Source organism: Pituophis catenifer, unplaced genomic scaffold (genome assembly GCF_029215685.1).
Source record: "Pituophis catenifer annectens isolate HBS135680 unplaced genomic scaffold, rPitCat1.0.hap2 SCAF_2, whole genome shotgun sequence".
Classification (NCBI taxonomy): domain Eukaryota; kingdom Metazoa; phylum Chordata; class Lepidosauria; order Squamata; family Colubridae; genus Pituophis; species Pituophis catenifer.
The window spans coordinates 203,414,725-203,440,526 of record NW_027256882.1 but is presented as its reverse complement, the minus strand read 5'-3'; the positions used below and the strand labels follow the sequence as shown (position 1 = coordinate 203,440,526).

Here is a 25,802-nt window from a genome sequence, read left to right as displayed (position 1 = left end):
TTAGTTCTTCCTTGCTACAAAGTTTCTGATGACCAACCATGGAAAATAGGAAGAAAAGAACAACCTGTGCCCTATATCTTTGACATTGTTATATCACAGGAACAATGATACAATCAGGGGAAAAGAGAAAAAAGAAGAAGAAGAAGAAAGGGTCTGTTTTTGTGTCAAAGAGATAAATATGGGAAAGGGATGGGGATGAATGCATCAGTGCATGCAAACATCTGGAAAGTGAAGGAAAGGCTTTGGGACTACTGAACAATCAATAATTTTGAAGGTTTTGAAGTTGATCTAAGAAACAGCCAAAAATGGTATAGGATACCCCCAAGTTAACACCTTTGTCTGTTAGGTTACATTTCAAGCATTTTGTGCCAGCAGAAATTACTGCAGAGAAACTTTCAGGGTTTTCTTACTGTGGTAAATTTAGTTTTTTCACAATAAATACATAGCTTATTTAAAGGCATGGTTTCCAACTGTGGTTGCTTTGCACTGTGAGAAGAATTAACTTTTTTTTCCCCAGCAATCATTTCAAGCACGTTGACATCTCCTCATGATAACATGAGGAATATGTGAAGATACTCTTTCCCGATTTGATCTCTAAAACCACTGTGTGTAAGTGTGTAATGGACTGTTCGTTGTGTTTATCTCTACTTAGTGGAGAAGTTGAAGGATGAAGTTAATTCTGTTATATCTATGCCTTGTAGGCATGTCTTATGCTGGTCCGGTGAGTATTTCAGAACCAGACACTTTATTGCATTTCATTTTTTAATTCTCTCCTTGTCATAACTCAGTCATATATCTATCTCTTTCTTCTCGCTAGCTACGCAAACCACGCAAGGCAGGATATGGAAGCAAAAGTGAAGAAGTAAGTACATTTTCCACTTTTTTTTCCTGGAAAGGAGGCCTTAGATATATTAATTCAAGCAAAAATGACCCCTGATCCCACAGGTTAACTTTTCTCCCATCACTTAATCCATCTGTGGATGCTCAGAGTCACTATCTACTTTGAAGATCATAAAGTATGCAAACTCAGAGGGGAAGACACTGTTAGGGGACAAAGGTGAAATACATAGTTTGCCTTCAGAAGACCAGGGGTCAATATCTAGCATAGATAAAATTATGGAGAGGAAATTCTTAGAAAACAAAGCCCATTTAGATGTATGAATAATGTAGCTGAGGATAAATAAACTCATCTTTTAAAATACCTAAAAGTAAAAATAAAACTTTGATATATTTTGAAAGCACCCTTTTCCTTTACGAAGAAAAATCTGGAAGAATTGGGATTACTTCTGGGTCCAGATGGTTATGTTTAAGGCTATGATCTCATGATTTCTTTAACATCGGGCCAACTGAACTATTCTGAAATAGTGTAGGATTTGCAGGCTTGAATGATCAGTGGTCAATTTTATTTCCAGCATTGAGAGTGATGGTCTTGAAGTGTTTTTCAAAATTGGAAACTTTAAGATGGGTGGACTTCAAATTTCAGAATTCCTCAACTAGCCATGCTTTAATAAAATGCATGGTGGTTAAAATGCAGTTATTGCAGGCTAATTCTGCCAACTGCCAGCAGTTCGATCCTGACTGGCTCAAGGTTGACTCAGCCTTCCATCCTTCTGAGGTCAGTGAAATGATGATCCAGATTGTTGGGGGCATTATGCTGACTCTGCAAACTACTTAGAGAGGGCTGAAAAGCACTGTGAAGCGGTATATAGGTCTAAATGCTATTATTATTGCTAAGACACTGGTAATACGATTAAATCAATATTTGTTAAAAGACTCATATATGAATTTCAGTAAAAAATCTACAAAACCTGTTGTAATCACACCCATTATTGTTTTGATTTTTGCATTTCCTTTACATCTTTTCTCTGAGACTTGAAGGTATACTCCTGAGGGTTTCCATTCCCATCTATTACATCCATCAGTAGTTCAGCCTAATGAACGATTTTATTATTTACCTACAAGACACAAGATAATAAATGTATTTGTTTACAGATGATGCAGTTTGGTCCATATGGCTATATAAATTCACCACAAGTAAGTCTTTTTTCTTCTTCTTGGAAAAATAGGACTATTACACACAATGAAATGTACAGTAAATGAAAATGAATCTTGAAATTTAAATGTAAATGTATTACTTTTGAAAAGTTACTGTAAGAATTGGAGAGAAATCTATCATTGCTAAGAGGCTTCCAGCTCACTCAGTATGAAGGTTGGAAAGAGATGATATTGGTCTCATCAGATTTCATTTACTTTTAACTTTATTTTATAGTAGGATATGCCAGTTCTTAGTATCCTCTGAGGCAAGGGTCATAAACAAAAGCAGCTGAAAACAACATTTCAGCTTTAAAAGGAGTATAATAAAGGCCAGATTATAAAGCAGCTTTTTTGAAGCATGACAGACATAGAAATATGATCTGACATAACATTCTACTTGTACTAGCGTAAATTCTCCTTTGAGCCAACCTCAGTTGGTCATGCCCCTGTGGTTTTCATTGCAATAATATGAAAGTGATTTGCCATTGCCTTCCTTATCAACCTTTCTGCCCGCATACAACCTTGAAGTTTCTTCGTCTCCCATCCAGGTACTAATCAAAAGGGCTGTGCGATGCTTTGGATTTAATTCAGAAGATATATCAGAAAGGACAGGAATAACCAACACCTACCGAACCTTATTAAAGAAATGTTCCAGAAAATATTTTTTGACTTACATTGCATAAATTCTACTAACCAACTGTGATCCTAATTAGATTTTCAAGATAAGCCAAAATCAGGTGCTGCAAATGAAACAGTGAATGTTGTGCATCGGGAGGCTGTGTCTTCTAAAAGAAAGGCATTTTTGCACTATGGGCAGCAAAATGTGAGGATAAAACTCCAAACAAAGAAATCTAAACATAAGTCCAAACTTCTAGAAAAAATGCAGGTTAAATGTCCTCCAGTAATGTCACTGTATACAGCACTCACTTGCTGCTGAATAAAATATACATCTAATCACTTAGATATTACCTGTCTCCACTGCCCTAATTCTGGTTCTAATCTGGTAACATGTTTATTACTGTAAATAATCCAAACATGAAGACTTCAATCAAAATTCTTCTCCTGGTCTGGATTACTGAATGATAACCCAATGACACTGCAAAGTTGAAAGGCCTCTTGGGAAGTACCTGGTCTTAAAACCATAGAAAATACCTATCAGTTGGAAGTAGATTCAGCACAACAAGTGTTGTCACCTTGCTAATTGCAGGTTAATTCATGTTAAAATTTTGCAGATGTTCTTATATCTTTGAATGTTAACATTATCCGGAAGACCCTACTTAGAGTTCTTACTGAAAATACCCATTAAAATTTCATACTACGTCATGTGGGCTTCCGTACAACCCATCTCTTCCAAAAATATGCTTCCCTTCTAAACAGAACTCATATTTTGCAGTGTGAGTTGTCAGTGTCTTCTAGCTGGGAAAATGTTAGATTTCTTCCAGGCAATGTAGTGCTTTTATAATTGTATCCCCCTACACCTGTCTAAATGTTGCAATATCTACTGAAAATTTCATGCAATAGAAATACTAATCAGTGATGTTATTTCCATAGAATTGATCTCTTTTTTTTTAATGCTTGTTTTCTTTCTTTTACTCACTAGTCACCAGGATTTTCAGGTGGCTTAGAAATGGGGTTAATTTCTCATTTTCTTTTATTTGCTAGCCATCTAGGATTTGCTAAGTTAGGTGGCTTAGAAATTGGATTAAACATTATTTTAAAAAAAAACCCAATGTTGATGGCATCATTTTCTAAAATTATTTTAGAAAATGTGTTTAAGATATAATTCAAGTATTCTCACTTTGTGTTTATCCCCTTCATGAAGCCTTTGCATAGAAGAATCTTGTGATGCTATCTAAATTCTTGGATAGTTATTGTTAAAGAGTACATTTACAGATGATTTACCCATATTTTTGTCCCTAAACCCTCCAAGGTATATCAAAACTGTTCTCTGATCATATTCAGTTATGTTGACCTTTAAATGCTGAGAACTTGCTTACTATGAGCCCATCAATGCTGCCTCCAGCTAAACAATGAGAAGAAATAAAAATGGCATTCAGCCACCGCTCTGTCTTCTAAAGCTGGCATGACTCCTGTAACAACAGAAATTTCCTTATCCCCATTTCATCCATAAAGAAAACAAATCAACTGCAACTCCTTTTTATATTCCAGGAAACCTGAGGGTTACTAAGAGAGATATAAAGCCACCTTTCCTCTTCCACAATTCATTGCAAATTGTGATGGTGACAGCATCATATGCTGATATCTTTGTAACTAGCACTTTACTCAATAGTTTCAGCCATGTTTATATGTTATTAAAACAGTGGTGTAGACACAGCCAAAATAAGAGGAAACTGATATTCAAGAGGGTCCAAAAACCAGTCTATATCACGCATGAGTAGAAGTTGAGAAACAACTCCAAAGTGGATCAAACCAGTCAGAATAATAGAATATACAGAGTTGGACCTTGGAGGTCTTCTAGTCCAAATTCCTGCTCAAGTAGGAGACCCTATCATCTCAACAAATTGTTCTCCAATCTCTTCTTAAAAACCTCCAGTGTTGGAGCACCTACAACCTCTGGAGGCAAGTCATTCCACTGATTAATTGTTCTAACTGTTAGGAAATTTCTCCTTAATTCTAGGTTGCTTCTCTCCTTGATTAGTTTCCATCTATTGCTTATTGTCCTGCCTTCAGGTGCCTTGGAGAATAGGATGACCCCCTTTTTTTTATGGCAGCCCCTCAGATATTGGAACACTGCTATCACATCACCCCTAGTCCTTCTTTTCATTAAGCTAGACATACCCAATTACTACAACCGTTCTTCATATTTTATCCTCCAGTAGCCTAACCATCTTTGTTGCTCCTTTCTATATTCTTTCCAGAATCTCTAATCTTTTTTTACATTGTGGTGACCAAAACTGGGTGCAATATTCCATGTATGGTCTTACTGAGGCATCATAAAGTGGTATTAGTACTTCATGTGATCTTGATTCTATTCCCGCTATTAATGCAGCCTTTGGCTTTTTTGACAGCTGCATCACACTGCTGGCTCATAGAAGCTGCTACATAGGAGCCCTAAATCTCTGTACATTTTTGCCATGCAAAATATATAAGTGTATCTAAAACCTCTTAGTGTTGCAAAACCCAAATACAGTGGAAGAGCAACAAGGTACAACATTAAACATTTGATTCCCGTGTGCTGAAACTCTACACTAATTTTTTTTTAAAAAAAAACTTTTATTTCAGATTGCTGGTTCCTTTTATGGCTACCATTCAAATTACCCACAGATGTTCCCCCAGTGGCCTGTATTGCCACTGCAGAGATTTTTCCTCTGGCCACAATCAGTCTCACCAGTACATCAAGCTTCTAGGCTTCCCCAACAGAAGCCACAACAAATTCCAGAAACTAGGAAGCCCAACCAAAGGCCACAGTTACCCCCACAGCAACCAAGATATCAGCAGCCACAACCTCTGCCAAAACAGCCACAAAAGACCAACCCATCTCAGATGTACCCACAAGTGCCATTTCAGCATCCTAAGGAGGGAAAACAGCAACAGCCCCAGGTAAACGAGTAGGTTTGAGATTATGATAAAATCCGTGGTGGTGCAGTGGTTAGAATGCAGTATTGCAGGTTAAATCTGCATTCCACTGCCAGGAATTCATTTCTCACCAGCTCAGGGTTGATTCAGCCTTCCATCCTTCGGAGGTCAATAAAATGAGGACCCAGCAATACTCTGACTTTGTAAACAACATAGAGAGGGCCGTGAAGCACTATAGAGCAGTATATAAGTCTAAGTGTTATTGCTAATTGTAGGATCCTGACGGCATCAAATAAGAACAAGAATGATTATTCTTTTAGAAATAAACATTCCAAGTTGAAGAAAGAGATTAGGAGAGGACAAAATGTTGACTCATTAGTTGAGTCAGTTGGTTCACAGTTGCTTCAGGTTATTTGATTTTGGCTTAATTTAGTTTGCTAAATTTTCAACCATGGTTTGTCAACTACGTTTATGTTCTACTTTGTGTACAAACCAGGGGTGGGTTCTAAATTTTTTTACAGGTTCTGTGGGCGTGGCTTATTTTGTGGGTGTGGCTTGGAGGTCATGTGACTAGGTGGGCGTGGCTAGCTGGTCAGAGTCATTTCTGGAAGGTCCTCGCACTTACGATCAGTCCTCGCACTTACGACCCGACTCATTTGTTTGCTTTTAACACTGATCATCTGTAGGACGGCCTTTTGAAGCCCCGCGGCAAGAGTTTAAACAGTTTTTTTCCCTCTAGTCATCAGCTGGGACTCAGGAGGCAGCAATAGATTGGGGGTGGGACCAAATAAAAGGTAAGAATAACGTGGGTGGAGGGGTGGGGGGGTGGGAGGGCGGGGGGAGGAGAACCGGTTCGGTGACGTCATATCGTCACTGCTACCGGCTCGGCCGAACCGGACCGAACCGGGAGGAACCCACCACTGATACTGATACTGACCAAAACATAATCAACGTATTTCTGTGTACCATGTAATACACAAACACAAACACATAGTGTGATAAGAGCTTTTCTCAGATGTTTCTGAAACTATAATATTTACTCAAGAGAATACTGCATGTATCTAATCAAATGGACTCCACAAAAGCTTATGTCAAATATTGCTTAACGCATTGTAAGCCGCCCTGAGTCTCCAGAGAAGGGCGGCATATAAATCAAATTAAAAAAAAAATGTGTTAGTCTGTAAGAGGCAACAAATCTCTTGGTTGGCTTAGCTACACTTGACTAACATAATACATGTGACATTTATTTATGATCAAAAATCAAACACACATTTGTAAAACATCACTAAGCTGCTCTACACAAGTCATTGCGTTGGATTAATACAGGTACCACTCTGGGAATTTATTTCCAATCTTAGAGCTGACTTGCACTGTTTATTTTCTAAACGTGTACTGTGTTATTTAATTAGTTTTCTGGGAGACTCCATTGGAATATGTACATGCAGTATTTGCATAAAAATAAAATAACGTGCATTGAAAGGAAGGTTGCACAGATATAACAGAATAACAGAGTTGGAAGGGATCTTAGAGGTCTTTAAGTCCAAATGCCTGCTCAAGCAGGAGACCCTGTACCATTTCAGACACATGGCTGTCCAGGCTCTTTTTAAAAGCCTCTAGTGATGGAGCACCCAGAACTTCTGAAGGCAAGTCATTCCACTGGTTTATTGTTCTCATTGTGAGGAAATTTCTCCTTAGTTATAGATGGATTCTCTCCTTGGTTAGTTTCCAACCATTGCTTCTTGTCTTGCCTTCTGGTGCCTTGGAAAATAGGATGACCCCCTCTTCTTTGTGGCAGCCCCTCAAATATTGGAACACTGCTATCAGGTCACCCTTAGTCCTTCTTTTCACTAAACTAGACATACCCAATTCCTGCAACCGTTCTTCATATATTTTAGCCTCCAGTTCCCTATTCCTCTTTGTTGCTTTTTTCTGCAGATTCTCAATATATTTTTAATACTGTGGTGACCAGAACTGGATGCAATATTCCAAGTGTGGTCTTTACCAAGGCTTGTTCACTTTATAAAAATCACCATTACCTGGGACAGGGGTGGGCAAATATGGCCCCTTTATGACCTGTGGACTTCAACTCCCAGAATTCCTGAGCCAGCTTGGCTGTCTCAGGAATTCTGGGAGTTGAAGTCCACAGGTTGTAAAAGGGCCACATTTGCCCACCCCTGACCTAGGATCTAATTCCATTTGGATTTTCAGGTTATAACCTAATAGTGTCATTACTATACCATTCATGTGTTCAGCTCCAAGTCCTCATATTGTAAATCACACACACTGCAATCCTTTGTTGTCTTTTCAGGAGCAAAATTCCATCATCTTAAATGTCACCTATTGCCCAGAAGCAAATATTAGATAGCTTGGGTGCATCTAGTCAAAGAAGTAATTTTTTCCCTCACTGCTGATATTATTTAGAATTAAGATACCAGAACAGAAATATTTTGTAGTCCTTTCAGTAACCGAAGGCTGCCTCAAAAGATTACTCTGCTGCACTCATTGCATAGTGACACTGCAATTATTTTTATATTGTAAATACATAACTGGTTCCTTTTCTTTTCCAGGGCTTTCCTCCATATTCGCAACCACCTTGGCATTTTCCACAGGTGAGTCAATTATTCTTAATGTAGAAATCTGAAGCTGGTTGATTATACAGTAGTTTTATAGTTTTTTTTTTTTCTGGTCTATTAAAAAAAATACCTTGGGGAGACAGGGGTAGAGATAGAGATGGTGATATAAAAGTCCATGAGTGGTACATATTGCCTTAGTGGAAAAATGCTTCCTGCATTCAAACCCACGAGACAAAGCCTGTTCTGGAAATATTATCTATTATGACGTGCTCATGAATTCTGCTGCAAAAATACAATTAAATCCAGCATAATTCTTACAAAACACTAATCATTACTGTGGCCTTCGTCAAGCTGAAGACTTCAGATGTATGGAATTCAAGTCCAGAATACTTATCTAGGAGAGTATTCTGGGAATTAAAGATCACATATTTGGAAAGTGTCCAATGAGTTACAGTTATGAATCGAATAATCATTAGACTGTATTCTCCTTTAGCCATGAAGCTCACTGGCTGAGTTGTAGCCATCGTTTTTCAATTACACCTGCCTCACAAGATTGCTGTGAAGATACAAAGAAGGAGATAAACCCTGTGTGCACCTTTTGTGGAGCTCTTTGACATTAAAATACATTTGACATGGATGAAATTTTTCCTTTCATTTGCCTCTAATGCTTTTTAGCAGAAGATAGCAATTAAATTGTCATATTTTTTTTTGTTTTGTGTTCAAAACCAGCAGGATTTAAGATGAGTTTACAGAAGCGCAGTTAACCATCGTCCAAGGAACCAGTATTCTTTATTTCTTTATTTATGATATAATACAATCCTAGAAACATCACCTTAAAGCAAAGTGTACATGAGAACAACTGAAAAAAATGCAACACTGATTATCCATTGATGATTTAAAAGAGCACAGATAACCATCTTTCAAGGAACCAGTATGCTCTGTCTATTTATTGATGAAGTAATCCTGGAGACATCACCTTAAGCCAGGGGTCTCCAAAATTGGCTGGTTGTGGAATTCTGGGAATTCAAGTCAACAAGTCTTAAAGTTGCCAAGTTTGGAGTTCCCTGCCTTAAGGCAAGATATCAATGCAACATGGTTACCATTTAATTATCATGACAATTTCAAAGCCATCTGACTGTTGTTTTTACTCTAGATTTTTGGTCCAAGAGGCTTCCAACCACAACAGTATGGGTCATATCAGGGAGAAAGATATTCTGTTTTAAGACTTAATGCTTTGTGATAAAGGGTTGCCAATTCTTTTAACAATCAAACCAATTTGTCAACAATTCCCTTTTTGTCATGCCACTAAAATGCAGTTGTTTCCTACTAAAATTAACAATTTGGTGTCTAATTGTTACCAATTATAATAGAGATGGCCTATTTTAAGTATTTTAAATGTTTATTTTTTTCCTTTATTGCCTGCCTACAATAATTGTATAGTCTCACCTCACAATGTCAATACTGCTCTAATCAGAGTAATTAAGGTACCATGCCAGTTGTAGCTCAGATTTTCAGTTAAGTTGGTCTGGGAAACCAGATATTTTTACTCCCAAAATAATAAAGCCAAAATCATGAACAGGAATGAACAGTCCCGAGATTATATGAGATCCCACTCAGATAAAATATGTGGTCCCTACAACTCTTTCTAATATTTCACTGGCAAGTTATTATGATCTGCTAGAAGAAATAAATAGCTTACTTGTATATCACTACTATTAGAAAGAGTCAGTCAGTTAGTCAATCAGATTTCTCTTAACCTATCAGGTAAATCTTTCATTATTACTATGATTGTCAATGCTCTGTTTTTAGAGACAAAATTGTCTTAAATAATATACTTGACTGATAAACATTGAATTATTATTCCATAGCTATTTAAGCCTTCCATCCTGTATTTCCCCAATCTTTCCTGACTTATTTATTAATTTCCTTAGCATATGCCATTTGGACAGCCACCTGTCAGCAATGAAGAAGGGGTAAGTATAACAATGAAATGCACTAATCTATATATGAGCTACAAGAAAAGAAAAATTGGGGCATAGCTTGAGAAGAGTTACCATGATTTTCAAAGAGACCTTGATTATACCAGAGTTGTACACATCACCATATTTAATGTTCTAAAGCAGTGATGTCTAACCTTTTCGGACTGAGTGCCCAAAGTGTTTGTGAATGCGTGTGTGTGCACCCCCCCCAAATGCAATGCATGTGTGGCCCCTGTGCATGTGACCTGGGCCCCATGCATGTGTGCACTGCCCCCTGCATGCAGCCCACCCCGATGCATACGTGCATGGCCTCTCCACATGCGCCCCCTGCACATGCACAAGCAGCCCCCATGAATGCCCCACGCCCCCACACATGCACGTGCAACCCCCACGCATGTGCACATGCCCCCACAAGCATCCTACCCCCCACACATGCATGGTAGAAACCTGAAGACCAGGTTACTGGCAGGAGATGTGTGCGCAGCATAGTGTCAGGATTCGGTGTCATCTCAAATAATCTGCATTTCAAACAAATAGTCCTTGATCGAAATCTTTCATTGATTAGGCACAACAATCGAAAACTCCAACTCAGTCGCAGCCAACACTGACTTCCTGGTCCAAACCCTCCCTTTCCTTTCCCCACTGCTCTGCTTCTCATTGGCCATCTTACAAGTCACTCTGCTGTTATCTACTACTTCAGCTCAAAGGAATTTCCCCCCTCCCAACCCATCTCCTAGGGGATAGTATCTCCAGGGAAAATAAGTAGGTGAAAAGTCAAACATCCTCTTGCCAGATGCCCCCACCTTCTCCTTCTTATGTCAGCACTGGAGTGAATGCAGCTTGGAGTGCTGACACATATCTGAACTGGGGCAACGGCTCGCCTGCCATCAGAGAGGGCTCTGCGTGCCACCTCTGGCACGCATGCCATAGGTTCACCATCACGTTTCTAAAGCTTACGTTTACTGCACATTGAATCAAATTTATTTTATCATAATTATACCCTGGAGTTAAGATCTCTTTAGAATCATTGGCTTTTTAGGACAAACAGAAACACCTGATTAAGTTATGATTATTTTAGACTGTTTCATTTTCTCCTTTGCATTTTTAGACTCCATATTTTGGATATGGCTACCATGGGTTAGGAAATCAGCCTCCTTATTATTCTGAAGAGATGTTTGAACAAGACTTTGAGAAACCTAAAGAAAAAGAACCCCCTAAAGAGAATCCAGCATCAGATCCTACAACAAACTCAACAGTTTCAGACACAAATTCAACCATTCCAGCCAGCAATGGAGGGAATGCTACTCTTTCAGGACTCAGCATGACAAATAACGAGGCCAACTTTCCAGGTCTTTCAAAAACAATTGTTAGCGGAAACGGAATCCCAACACCTTCTCCTACCGGTCATATGTCAGGACAAAATGAAGCATCCCAGAATGGCTTTGATCAATCAAACTATAGACCTAAGTCTACAAATACCAATGTTTTTCACAACTTTTTTTCAGGTAGTCAACAATCCAGGGGACGTGGTTCATATATTTATAAACCCAACCCAGATATGGGTAATTCAAGACATAACACTTTAGTTTCTAGAGGAAATCCATCGATGCAAGCTGAAAATCCAGAAGACCCTTGGATTTATAGAGACAATTCAGTTCACAGAGCTAATCTGCAAAGAATTAACAGAGAATTAAATTACCCACCAGCAAAAAATAGGCCAAATTCATATGGGCAACAAGAGAAATTCCATTATCCTGAAAATAATCCATCAAGCTGGAGAGCTCATCCTAGCTCTGATCCAGGATCTCAGTGGAATAGGAATCCAGCATATGGAAGTAATAAACAACCTAGTTCTCCACCAGAAGGCCATTCTCTGAACAAAGTGGAAGAAAACACGGATAGGTATCATCCTTCTAGAAAACAACAGACAAACAGTCAATCCCATCAAGACATATTTTCGGATACAAGGGGAACTCCATTTGAAAAAGAAGCCCATAAGAATGATTGGAACGAACAGCCCTTTATTCATCCCGATCATCAGAGAGAACAATTTCCATCTTTACAAAACCAAATGTGGAACCAGAAAGATTTAGAGGTAGTTAAAGGGGCTCCTCCAGGATATAACTCAGCATACTCTCCAGATTCTTTTCATCAGAGGGGACATGCTACTTATTCCGATAAGAATTCTTACAGGCAGCAAGCTCCTTCCTTTCATCCCAGATTTTGGGAGGACGAAGAGAACTTGCCTACAATAGAGCCTCCAGGGCAAAGAGAAAGGCCATCTTATTCGCCCCTTTCACCTTCATATCAAATGCACAGGAGCGAATATCATGGAAGCATTCAGCAGGAGAATGAATTATATTCCAGGCAAAATATATGGCCCCATGAAAAACATTTGGCTGATCCTGACATACAATACCAAAATCCTCCCTATAATCCAAGTAAGCACCATATAAATCCCAAATATTATACAGAACAACCAGCCAATGACAGAGGCAATTTGCCATATGAGGAAATTAACAGACGGATTCCAGAACATTCTCCAGTTCATGGTTCAGAACATTATGAAAATGTTCCATATCATATAGGCAACACAGAGAGGAATCCACGATACCCTGGACCATACCCTCCGCCACAAACTAGTAATCTTTTCCAAGGAAGATCACCTTATGATGAAAGAGATACATGGGCTTCCAAAGTGGCTGACCCATCTGCTCCCAAAGAAACTTCATCCTATTTTAATACGCACTCCTCAAACATCAGAAGAAACCCAACATATACTGAAGATACATGGAAGGCCATACATATCAGTGCACCCTTTTCAAGTAATAATGCTCCTGGAAGGAGAAATTATCCTAATACAGGGGTCTATCCAAGAGAACATGAAGCCATCACCTCCCAACCTATTATCAACTATTTTTGCTGTGCAGGTGAGTCCCCAGGGGCAAATGAAAATATTCTGGCACCTTTGAGAATTGCACCTCAATTCAAGTTGGTTTCATGGGAACAAAAAAATAGTCCAACTTATCCAGAAGGCAGCCATGCCTTGTATGCCAGGCGTCCTGCATACCTAGCTGGCATTCAGTCAAATCATTGGAACAATTCTTTGAAGTCTAATCACAGAGAATATCCAGGTGACTTTGGGGAAGAAGTAGCAGATCTAGAGATGAGCCCTCCATGCTCCAATTCTCTATTAGGCCTAACAAGTGATACCATCTATGAAACTGGATTATTTCCTTCCAAGGGTATACTTTGCTCTAAAAATAGTATCAGAGGGGATGGACATACTGTTCTTGCTCATATTGTGGAGGTAAATCAGCCCAAGAGAGAGTTTGAAAGGGCAGCTTTAAGGTTTCCACAACCACAAGGCATAAGAAATGAAGCTATTAGTGAAACTGATAGGAAGGAACACCGTGCAACCCAAGGGTTTGGGTGGACACCATGTTTTGGAAATTGGTTAAAAGAGCATATCTCTAGTACTGGAGACCCATTAGTAGATCAACCTTCTGATGTCTTTTATTTAGAGAATTCAATGCATGCTGGAAAACCTATCATGCTGCCTGAACCCCAGCCAATGTCTAGCACAGTCCCATCTCAAGATGGAGGAGAAGATCAATTAAAACTCACTTCTCCAGAAGAACAGGTGGGACAACCAAATGAAAGGACAACAGATTGTTTACTCCTCCAAAATGAGTGATAGATTAAAAAGAACCTCCTTTTCAAAATCTGCAAAAGCAGAATGTCCTGAGTGCAGATGTTTGAGTGCAGATGTAAGTAAATGTAAAGCAGATATCTGTGCTGTTCCAAAATAGATCTGACATTTATCAGCTGAAATCTATAGATCTTGTTTCTCCAATCTGGGGTTATCCAGGTTTATCTGAGTTGCATGTCTAAAAGCAATAATGGCTGGGATTATTGCAATTGTAGCTCATCAATTTAAGCCAATCTTAAACCAGTCTTGAGGAAATTGGGTTGGGATAGGGAGTAGTAGAGAGTTAATCCAATCAAACCCAAAGAGACAACTTTCTATCTGGATTTTTTTTTAAAATGCTTTCTGGTTGCTTCTTTTTCTTTTGCCTCTCTTCTCAGAAATGGGTAAAGTCTATCCATAACATTTTTGTCCCGCTCTTCCTGCTGTCAATGTCCTGTACATGTTTTGTGATATTTTTCCTTTACAATTATCGCAAATGGAAAACTAAATAAATATATTTGCAGCACTATGTCTGTATCTCAACTTAAGTTCAAAGGTAATTGTTTGATTAATGGCTAATATTATATGTAAATATATGTATGCATGCAGAAACTGCCTATCTGTATTCAGGTGAATATATCTGCTAATATTACAAGCAAAATATGTCTATGCCAGGACCAAGTCTTTCCATGTGCTTTTGGCCTCAGTTTGTCCAGAAAGAAAAATGTTTTCATCAACCGCAGCACATCAATAACATGTTGTACTCTTTTTTTGCTGGGGCACAAATGACTAGGTTAAAATAAATGCACTTTCACTCCTTTTCTGAAGCTCTTTGACATTAAAATGCATTCATTATGGGCAGAATTTTTCCTTTTATGTGGCTGTGCTGCTTTCTAGCAGAAGATCACAATTAAATTGTCACCCCCTTTTTTTTTTGTAGTTTCTGTTCAAAAGTAGGATTTAAGATGAGTTTACAGGGACATGGCTAACCGTCTTCCAAGGAACCAGTATTCTCTAGTTCATTATTGATGATACAGTATAATATAATCCTAAAGACATCACCTTAAAGCAAAGAGTTGGAAAAAATGCAATACTGTTTACCCATTGAGGATCCTTCCTACCATGAAGATAGGGGTCAGCAACCTGTGGCTCTGGAGCCGCATGTGGCTCTTTCATCTCTCTGCTGTGGCTCCCTGTTGCTGGTTGGTGCCACAATTTTGACAGGAGCTTCCAGTTGGGGGGGAGGAGCATGACGTGCCAGGAGGAGACTGTATGGCAAGGGGTGGGTTTTCCGGTTGACTCCACAATTGATGGGGCTTTTGGTTAGGGCAGGTAGAGGAAAAAGGACACCGCACTAGGAGGAGACTCTATGGTGGGGGAACCCGACTTCCAGTCAACTACAGAATTGAACGGGGGAGTTTCGGTTAGAAACTTTGTGGCTCTTTGAGGGTTTAAGGTTGCCGACCTCTGCATTAAGAAGACAAAGAGTATTTAAAGCATACATGATACTCTCTTCCTGAATTCTGTTCCTTTTCACACACATGTAAAATGGCTGAAATCTGGCACATAGACTTATGTCAATAGCATAAGCCTAAGGATGACAGAGACACACCATTCTGTTTCCTGAAGTCTCTAAGACCTGCCTGAGCTCAACAACCACTTTGCCTCTTGTCCATTTGTTCACAAGAATGAAAACCTTTCATCCTTTTGCTGAATGATGTATATGTTTATTGCTTTTTTTTTCTATTTCCACCCACATTTCCCCCCACCAAGGTCTGAGGATTTATTGTATCAAGCTAAGCAGGGGTGGGTTCTACTTATCTTTATTACCGGTTTGCAACGGGGCCATGCGCTCTTCTGCACATGCGCAGAAGCATTTTGATGACGTTGGGGTGGGGGGATGGAACCTCCCTCTGGTTTTATTACCAGTTCTATAGAACCGGTCCGAAGTGGGGGCAACCCACCACTGAAGCTAAGTTAAGAGTACATGCAATCATGCATAAGAAAACACTATGATGCTCTGGATACGTATGATTAAGGATAGGTTATATCAACATTTCCTTTTGGGCAACAGGAGGAAAGAAGTGTCTGAATAGAGAATGAAATGTAACATTTATTATTCTTCCCAACCCCCCCAAAAAAAAATTAGAAAGAAATCACATAAAGACAATTGGAAGTTTAATTGATCATCAACAAGACCACTCTTTGAAGAATGGGAACAGAGTGGGAACAAATTTGGTGTTGGAAAAATAGTAATCCCCCCCCAATCAAAGTAGAAAAATGAACAAATCAAATGGGGGATTGCTGAGAAAGAAACCCCCAAATTTCCCCATTTATCCCTATGGGAAAGGTAGTTAAACAGGAGCTCAGAATGTTTTTGACTGCTCCATTCTGAACTCCAAACCTTCCTTCCTCCCAATCCTATGACTCTGAGGTCTAAGAACAACACACCATGGCCAACATGCCACAACAAATTCAGCACATCCGACTCGCCACAGGACAACTCAATGCAGGACAATTCAACGCTGTATTAATGGTTTCATCACAGTACAAAAATGTGGTCAGTTTCAATTATTGTAACTCTTGTATTTTTCGGATTCACTATATTTTATTATTATTGGCTATAGTTCCATTGAACTTAATTTAACTTGCTTTAACTTTTGTATTTCTTTAATTGTCCTGTGGCGAGTCATCCCACGGCAAGTTGTCCGTGGCAAGTTGGCTACGGTCAATTGTCCCAGTCCGCTGAAGCAGGGTCTATGCTGCCTTCCCTTTGCACAATATGCACAGCTGGATGAGACACAAAGGAGATAAGAAACACAGGCACAGAGATGCCATGTGTTCCTTTATATCGCAGGGGGAAAAAAAACCTTTTACCACAGCTGGAAAAGAAGTTCGGAAGAATTCCAGAAACCCTGGGTGGCTTGTTTTCCTTCTCTTGGCATCTTGTACAGAGATTGTATGAAGACAAGAAGCTCTATTCTTATGAAATAGGATAACCTTAATAGCGTCTCTGAGTAAATGTTTCTCCCTGCATTCTAAACCTGGGGTGGAACCTATCACACTCCAGACATCTTTGGATGTTTCCATCATCTCTCACCATTAGCAGTTTTGCCTCAGACTGATGGAAATTAAAATCTAGAACACTGAAGATCCACTTATAACAGTAACAGAGTTGGAAGGGACATTGGAGGTCATCTAGTCCAACCCCCTGCTCACGCAGGGGGATCTGTACTAAGGATTCGAACCGCCGACCTTTCTGATCGACAAGCTCAGTGTCTTAGCTACTGAGCCACCTAGTCAGGCACCTAGTCACTTGTTCCTCTCTTTTGCACCAAATATAATCCACTGCATTTTATGAGCATTTTATGCCATATCTTGACCAGTTATTGAATGATGCATATTTAATAAGAATGTAGCATGAAGTACTGGCCTTCTATTGGGCATATTCCTGTGTTAAAGCCTTATCACAAAGAAGACCACACATGAATAGAATGTATATCAAATATTTTGATGACCACTAGATGGCAATAAAGAGGACAGTAATTGCCATCTAGTGGTAGTCTTATTGTTTGCAGCCCAGCTATAATATGGCTAACAGTACAGGTAGTCCTCAAATTACGATCACAATTGAGCCCAAAACTGCAGTTGCTAGGTGAAACAGTTGTTAAGTGAATTTTGCCTCTTTCTTGCCACAGCTGTTAAGTAAATCACAGCAGTTGTTAAGTTAGTAACACTGTTGTTAAGTGAATCTGGCTTCCCCACTGACTTTGCTGATCAGAAGGTCACAAAAGGTGACCACATGTTCCCAGGACACCCAACCATCATAAATACGAACAAGCATATAAATTTTGATCTCCTGACCATGAGGATGCTGCAATGGTTGTAAGTGTGAAAAATGGTTATAAGTGCCGAGTTTTTTTCAGTGCCATTGTAACGGTCACTAAATGAACTGTTGTAAGTCGAGGACTACCTGTATTGCATCAAATAAACATACGGTTTTGATAAAATAATAAAAAAGAGGGATTCTTAATTGAAAAATTAATCCAAGGGGAAAGGAGTTAAGTGCTGTCTAATAAAAAAAACCCTCTTAACATCATCCTAAGTTTACTTAGAAGAAAGTCACACTCAGTTCAACAATATTGAATTTCAAGTTATTGAACACATCTGGCATATCAACCAAAAGTATGCATAGTCTTTTGTGAAGCAGGATTTGAAAGACAAATGCCAGCTTCTTGGATTGAGCTCAGATGCTAAATTGCCGGCCAAAGACAGCTCTGTCCCGGCCAACATGTTCTGGAGATGAGCTTCCCCATCCTGCACCAGCTGGCGCTTTTCAAAGGCTGCCCTCTTTTTAGGCATTTTCCTCATTTTTACGAAAAGGACCTCAATTATAGCTGCTAACCTTGGCTAAAGCCAGTGTGAGGGTTCTGATTCTACATGGAAAAAAAGGCTATTCCCAGCATCGGAGCCTTCAGCAAATACTGCCTTACTAAAAAAATTTTTATCCAGACTCATAAAAACGCTAGATTAATAGTCTGAGAAATAAAAGCTGAGCTTTTAGCTCCTCCGCAAAAAAATAGCTTGGGTTAGAAGTCAATTCCAACATTCCTTCCCATGACAAGGATCATTTGCAGTATTTGACCTCTGGGTTATCAAGAAATGTAAGCGCCAGTCCACATAAATGTTAGAGCATCCAAGCATCACAGGGGAAATAAAACCCAGGGCAACATTGTGTGCAGAATGAGGACTGAAGATATGCAAGGAGGGCTTGGTTGACTCAGTTCTCCGTGTCTCTAATTGCATTTTATAGGAGATGCTAAACAGGCTATAAAATCGTTTCCCTGCAGGATTGCTTAAATCTTTCTCTTTATAATGAGGGTCATTTCACTGGTTATTGTAAGATATTGGCACACAAATGGTTCTCACTGGTTGCCATCAAGATAAAGAGCAATTAGCTAGTCTCAAATGGGTAGATGGCTTTAAAACATATGCCCTCAGGATGCAATTATTGGTCATAATTGCTTAAGACAAAGCCAACTGGATCAGATTAAGGGAGAAATGTGGAGCTCTCAAAATGTTTGGAACTGTGACGGCCATAACCATCTCTGATTAGTGGCCAATCTGATTAGGGATTATGGGGATTACTAATCTGAAATGCTGGGAAATATCAGGTTGCCTATTTGACACTCATTCAGCACCTTTCATCTGCCAATCCTAACGTCTTTGAAGACCACAAATTTGGAGCCAGCTATAGCAAGTATCTGAATTCTGATGATGGCCAACGGGAATTTCACAAGCAGAACATGTGAAGACTATCAGGTTCCATTTAACTGCTGCAGATGAGAGCTGTGGAGAGGCTCTTTTTTTTATATTTAAACAGTTTTCGAACACCTTGATCAGAGCCCCCAACCCAGGGGTGCTATTCAACAGGTTCTGACAGGTTCTGGAGAACGGTAGCAGAAATTTTGAGTAGTTCAGAGAACCGGCAAATATCACCTCTGGCTGGCCCCAGAGTGGGGTGGGAATGGAGATTTTGCAACATCCTTCCCCCAGGAGTGGGGAGGGAACGGGGATTTTGCAGTATCCTTCCCCTGCCACGCCCACCAAGCCACGCCCACCAAGCCACACCACACCCACCAAGCCATGCCCACAGAACCGGTAGTAAAAACATTTGAATTCCACCACTGCCCCAACCCGATACCTCACTTATGTGAATAAATATTTTGCAAACCACAATGATAATCAACAAACATTTCTCTTATTTTGTTTTGTGTACTACTGAAGAACATTGCCTACTTGACTGTGGATGCTTGTCAAAGTGACCGGCAAGCTACACCTTGCTTGCCCTTAACTAATTAGCAATTTTTAGCTAATGATCTTTGAAAACTGAAGCAGAACATTTCATTACAAAGGTCAGCACTGCCACTTTTTCAAAGGGATGCTTGGATGATGAGAAAATGGAGCTTCCTAACATTTCCAACACCAAATTTGCACTGGTATTAGGATCTGTAGATTTAAAAAAATGAATAAAAAATCAAGGAAGCTTATACAATGCTGATACTGTAACAGTAAAGCTCCAAGGATTGGTGGTGGGAGGCACTATTTGGTAGTTGTTTTCCTCCTTCCTTCTGTAGAAAGTTAGCACCCACCCCTCTCCTAGAAGAATGAAATATTTTAGGAAATATTAGAAAGGCAGAATATTTCCCTAAAGGAGGAATGAAGAAACATGCTCTTGGAGACACAAAGCAGCCCCCACTATTTTTAATAGCCCACAGAAGATGTCAGCACTTAAGACATAAAGAACTTATTGAAAGAAGTCAAGTATCTAGGTAGCTCTATTCATAGGCAGAGCAAATACTGCAGCCAGAAATCCATTCAAGACAGGATATTTTGCAGCAAGTTCTGAACAAAGGTAGGATTAGCCCTCAGCCACAAAAGGAATTGCCCAACACCTTTTCAGTTGCACCCCCCCCAGCAAACTTCAACCAAACTTAGCTCAGACAAACACCTAGATTTGCATTTCCTCTTTTGCTATGACTCCTACATAACCCCTACATGACCCCATGGGACTCTGACAACAGCCAATAGAATAAATGTTCTTGCACAGGAACAGGAAGCTCAAGTGCAAAGCCCAAGAGAAGGTATAAAACCCCCCACTCTCAACTCCATATGGTCAGCTGCCCAGAACCCATGTGGTTCATCATTAAACCTTCTTTCCAATCAGCCTCCATGTTTCCAGTGTCTTTCTCCCAGCTTAGAACTGAACCAGATGGATGTTTCTTCCCATATCCCATTGCTGATACCAGTTGGTATGGGTAGCGGGGAGACGTCCAGTCCTGGGTTCCCGTTATGTGGAGTGTTTCGGGTCTTGAGTCCCTTTCCTCTCTTAATTAACATCTGTATGAAGCCACTGACTGGGGTCATTTGAGGGCATAGAGTTCAACTGTGTCAGCTGATAACATCCTATTACACAATAGGATGCATATATTGATACCACCTCTAAGTACAAATAGGAAAATCATCATTCCAGAACTCAGAGAACCATCATAGTCAGTTTTTGTATAATGCAACCTATCTAGTTACAGTCAGTATTGTCACAGCAGCTATGCAGAAGCAAGCCAGCAAGACATCTTGGGAAGGTGGCTGACTCTGTCATTAGTAATTCTTCCACTGACCACGTGCCAAAGATTCAAGAATCTTCATCTTCCTTATGCAACTTTGTTTAAGACTCCAAAAAAACCTGACTCCAAAAGACTCCAAAAAAAGCCGGCCTCTTTTATTTCATTCCATTTTCTATAATCCCTAGTATAGGTCTCCTGCGTGAGTGGGGGATTGGACTAGATGACCTCCAAGGTCCCTTCCAACTCTGTTAATGTTACTTCGAGAGGCAATGGGGCATAATCTTCTCGGTATATTACACTTCTGTACTGTAATCTTTTGCTCCAAATGTCTACAAAATGGACAATCACCAAATGTGTGGAATCTCAACCTTAAAACCTAAGATGAAAGTTATTTTGAGTCTAATGGCAGCTAACGGATTTTTCCTTCTTTTCCCCCCATTATCCTTTTCAGGAAGGAAAATATTTAAATTCAAGATTCTCCTCCTTCAGACATTTCTAAAACTTTCTGAAAGCATTGTGTTACACTTATTGCATCCTTATTCCATTCTTCCATAAGGTGGACCAGTAAGAAAGTTCTAGAAAACATCCGCAAGACACGAAGTCTTGGTTTTAGTAGTTTTCTATCTCTGACTTTTTTTTCTTCTACCATACACTTTGCAATTTGCCATAATATTTTACAACTGAGTTTAGCTAGATTCATACAGTTCATCCATATAGTTAGCTGGATTCAAACTGCAGGCAGTTGTTATTTATACCATATGCCTGTGATCCAGGGGTGGGTTCTACTTACCTTTACTACCGGTTCGCAACGATATCGCGCAATGGGTCTCACTTCACTCGTGCACGCACCTTGCTTCTGCGCACACACCTTGCTTCTGCGCACACACCTTGCTTCTGGCGCATGCACAGAAGCTTCTGCGCATGCAGATTGCCGATGACAACATCCAGGGCAGTGGGCGGGGCCTCCCATCGGTTTTACTACTGGTTCTTGTGAACCGGTCCGAACTGGGGCAACCCACCACTGCCGTGACCCATATTATTTTCCCTGCAATTCATAATTAGTAAAAGACTTAATTTTAAAAAATGGGGAAATTCAATTTAAGTTTGCACAAGAAACAAAGGAGTCACTTAAAATCAGATTTAGGGAAGTTTTTTTGGGGGGGAAACCAGAGTAAGCTTGATTATATTTTGTGGAAAAGAGTGTACCCAAATAACAGATACATCTTCTGAGATACACTCTAATGAGAAAAAAATAGCATTCCTGTAACATTACCTTTGAGACCTCAAGTGTGTTAACATTCATTTTTTTCATACTTTAAATAAATATGAAAAGCCAAGGCAGGCTGCCTGCCTTAAGTGCCCATTAAATGCTAAAATTAAACAGATGAATTGCTTTTACCTTTTAGGATCTATTAAAGGAACAAGCAGTCAAGAAATATGCCATAGACTAGCATTTGGTAGAGTGACTATGAAGGCCTTGGAAAACATAAGAGCAAATGCTATAATGCATCTATGCCTATAAAGTTCAGAGTCAGGCAAGGCATGGTATTTCCTATAACATTCTGTGGAAACAAAAGATGAACTTTGAATATTCTTTATTGGCCAAGTGTGATTGGACACACAAGGAATTTGTCTCCAGTGCATAAACTCTCAGTGTACATACAAACAACAAAGTGATATGATGATCATAAGATCAATAGTAGAAGGTAAGAGGAAAGATGACAAGGATAATAGTAATACAGTCATACTACTTGATTAGATATTCTTAGGCGTAAGACAGTGCTGTGGGAATTATGTGTTTAATGGAGTGACGGCATGTGTGGGGAAACTGCCTCTAATTGTTTTGGCATGCAATATGGCAGCATTCTGAGGGGAGGAGTTGAAACAGTTTATGTTCAGGATGCAAGGGGTCTGTAAATATTTTGTCAGCTCGCTTTCTGGTCCATGCAGTATATAGATCCTCAATGGAAAGCAGGCTGGTTGAATGGAAGAAGCCAGATAAGAAGAATACTAATACTTTTGACCTTGGTGTTGGACAACCCTGGGAATAGGAGAACTGACACTTTAGGATTTCAAGTCAAGTATTTATTTTATTTTATTTTATTTTATTTTATTTTATTTTATTTTATTTTATTTTATTTTATTTTATTTTATTATTTTATTTTATTTTATTTTATTTTATTTTATTATTTTATTTTATTTTATTTTATTTTATTTTATTTTATTTTATTTTATTTTATTATTTTATTTTGTTTTATTTTATTATTTCATTTCATTTTCCACCCATCTCATAGCGAATGAGTCTGGGCAGCTTCCAGCATTAAAACATTAAAGTCCTAACACATAACTAGCTTTAAATTTCTTTAAAATAGATATAATAAAAACAGAATTAGAATAAAAATTAGACTAAAAATAGAAGCCATATACCTTTAACAAATCCCCTCCTCTCTGTTTTTATATTATGTCTACTAACCACAGCTCTACAAACTAATTAATCAGTTTCTGCTTCAAGTTAAATAAAATACAAACCTACAATCCTAATTAGATCATCAAGGAATAATCAAACTGTTGAATTTGACCAAGAATATAGCAAATGTTAGCTACATTCAAGGAAATGGAACTGTGCTGGTTAGCTGAACATAAAATAAATTGGAATTGCCTGAGACATAACCAGATAGGGACTGATGCCATTGACCTTGCATCCTTATCAAAATTGCAAAATTAAAAAAAAAACCTTGGCTATATAGTAGATTCGATGGGTTCTTCTCCACAAGGACACACTTTTAACTCATGAAATTGTTGCATTTGCCCTTGAGAAGAACTGTTGACAGAGAGTAAAGTGCTAATGTTAATATTGTTCAGAGTTTGGGAATGGTTATTCATTTTAACCATTCAATTAGGCATCTCGGGAGCCTGAAAGGGAGCTTGCATTTCTGGATAAGGCTCATTAAGCCCTTTGATCTTCTAAGACTCTATTCAGCAGTGAAATCCAGCTGGATCTATCCGGCTCGTGCAAACCGGTAGCGCCGGCAGTGGGAGGCTCCATCCACCCACTGGGACGTCATTATGTCCCATTTTTGACCCTGTGCACATGCACAGAAGAGGCATGCACGCTCACATTCCCGAACTGGTAGCGAAGGTAAGTCCATTTCACCACTGACTCTATCCCATGGGTGTCAAACTCACGGCATCACATTGCTGTCACGTGATGTATCGTGACATTTTTGCCCTTCATGGAGCTGGGGTAGGCGTAGCCTGTGTGTGACGCATCCGGCCCACGGGCCACCAGTTTCACACCCCTGCTCTGCCCCCTTGCTTGATTGCAGGAAGCCCTTGATCATATGTTGTCATCGAAATGACCTCTTTTGAAAAACCATAGCATTGCAGTTAGGATCTTGCCTATATTGATTTGTATTTGTCTGCCATATCCAAAATATAAAGACCTTTTGGAAAATAAAGCAATAATTTTAACTGGTGGGCAATAATACAGATCATCCAATCTCTGTATTGCTCAGGGCAATTTCCTTCTTTAGTACTTTAGGTAAATGCGGGCCCACTTTAAGCATAGTCCTTAAGGATTCAGACGGAATATTTTTTCAGAGGGGCAAAAAAGGAACATGATCCCAACTGAGCTCAAAACAATTTTCTTTAAAACCCCCTTAACCAAATATAACTGGAATATCCAGTTGAATATACTTTGAATATCCTTTACAAGGATATTCCAGTTGCTGGAATACCCTTGCAAAGTGAGGCTCTTGGTTTTAGCATAATTGAACTCAAGTATTTCTCAGAACATTTAGTGCATGGTGTCAAACTCGGCACGTCACATTGCCGTCACGTGATGTTTCATGATGTTTTTCCCCTTTGCGGAGCTGGAGTGGGCGTGGCCTGCGTGTGACACATCTGGCTCAGGGGCCTCCAGTTTGACACCCCTGATTAATGGATGAGGCACCCAGAGCTCATTTTTATCTAGCTGGTGTTTGTGATAGGAGCACTACATCATTTGCCTGCAGTAAAATTCCAACGTGTTTCTCAGCTAACTTGGGAGGATGATGCAATGAGTTGCTTACTTGCTCACAGTTTGTGATATATAGATACTTCCAAAATCCACCAGATGGTGCTAAGATGCACCAGGTGGTGCTTTGATGACAAATGCACTGTTTTCTCAACATCTTTTGTCAATTTAATTTCCTGGTTTAGTTTCTTCACCAGATCTTCTCTAAAGTGAGCTAATTACCTTGATTGCTGTTATTTATTTCCTTAGAGCAAAATGCTCATCAGAAGGGCCCTAGCTTTGCGGAGGAAACAAGTCCAGCAACTCAGAGGGAACAATTCCAGAACCCAGAATTATTGTTTTCCAATGGTGCTGGAAATTAAGGTTTGGGATGGGCCTAAGCAAAGAGTGGCATGTATTGGCTTTGTTTTGCTTCTAAGGAAATTAGTTCACAAAGTTGTGCTAAATATTCCCTTGCTTCAGATTTAGAGTAGAAGCTAAAAGTTTTGATAGGATTAAATTTGTTCCTAAAAATGCTTAAAATTGTGTGAAAGTTTACATCTTTATCAGTCTTTGTTGTTGTTGTTGTTGTTTCTCTTTACTACTGTTTGGGCCACTATTTCTTCAGAGGCATTACATATGCCTCACTATGATTTCAGTGCTACATGCCAAGCAGTTGAAGATAAAAAAATGTTCATGTGAAAGCAAATGAGAATGAAGACAATGTCAATGAAAGAGTGATTATTTCCATGTGGAATGGATGCTTAGAGCATTGCAAAGTACATTCTCGTGCAGACGAGTGGCATATGTGTTCAGATTTCTTAATTCAGCAAGTAAACTACATGTAATGGATTTTAAATGGCTGCTACA

General features: G+C 39.3%; 1 protein-coding gene across 1 annotated transcript; it reads left to right on the top strand.

The window, feature by feature from the left end:
* Positions 1-667: 667 nt before the first annotated feature.
* ENAM (enamelin) lies at positions 668-13,820 on the top strand. The gene is made up of 8 exons (XM_070935473.1): positions 668-721; positions 818-862; positions 1,993-2,034; positions 5,278-5,595; positions 8,139-8,180; positions 9,298-9,360; positions 10,076-10,117; positions 11,232-13,820. Exons 1-8 carry the CDS (start codon positions 668-670, stop codon positions 13,818-13,820), a joined length of 3,195 nt encoding a protein of 1,064 aa, XP_070791574.1.
* Positions 13,821-25,802: the final 11,982 nt, after the last annotated feature.

Bases quoted from the DNA above. Each gene is read 5' to 3' on its own strand.
- ENAM (XM_070935473.1), top strand. From the start codon at position 668: ATGAAGTTAATTCTGTTATATCTATGCCTTGTAGGCATGTCTTATGCT. The intron at 722-817 runs GTGAGTATTTCA...TCTTCTCGCTAG, and splicing joins GCATGTCTTATGCTGGTCCG to CTACGCAAACCACGCAAGGC. The intron at 8,181-9,297 runs GTGAGTCAATTA...TTTTTACTCTAG, and splicing joins CACCTTGGCATTTTCCACAG to ATTTTTGGTCCAAGAGGCTT.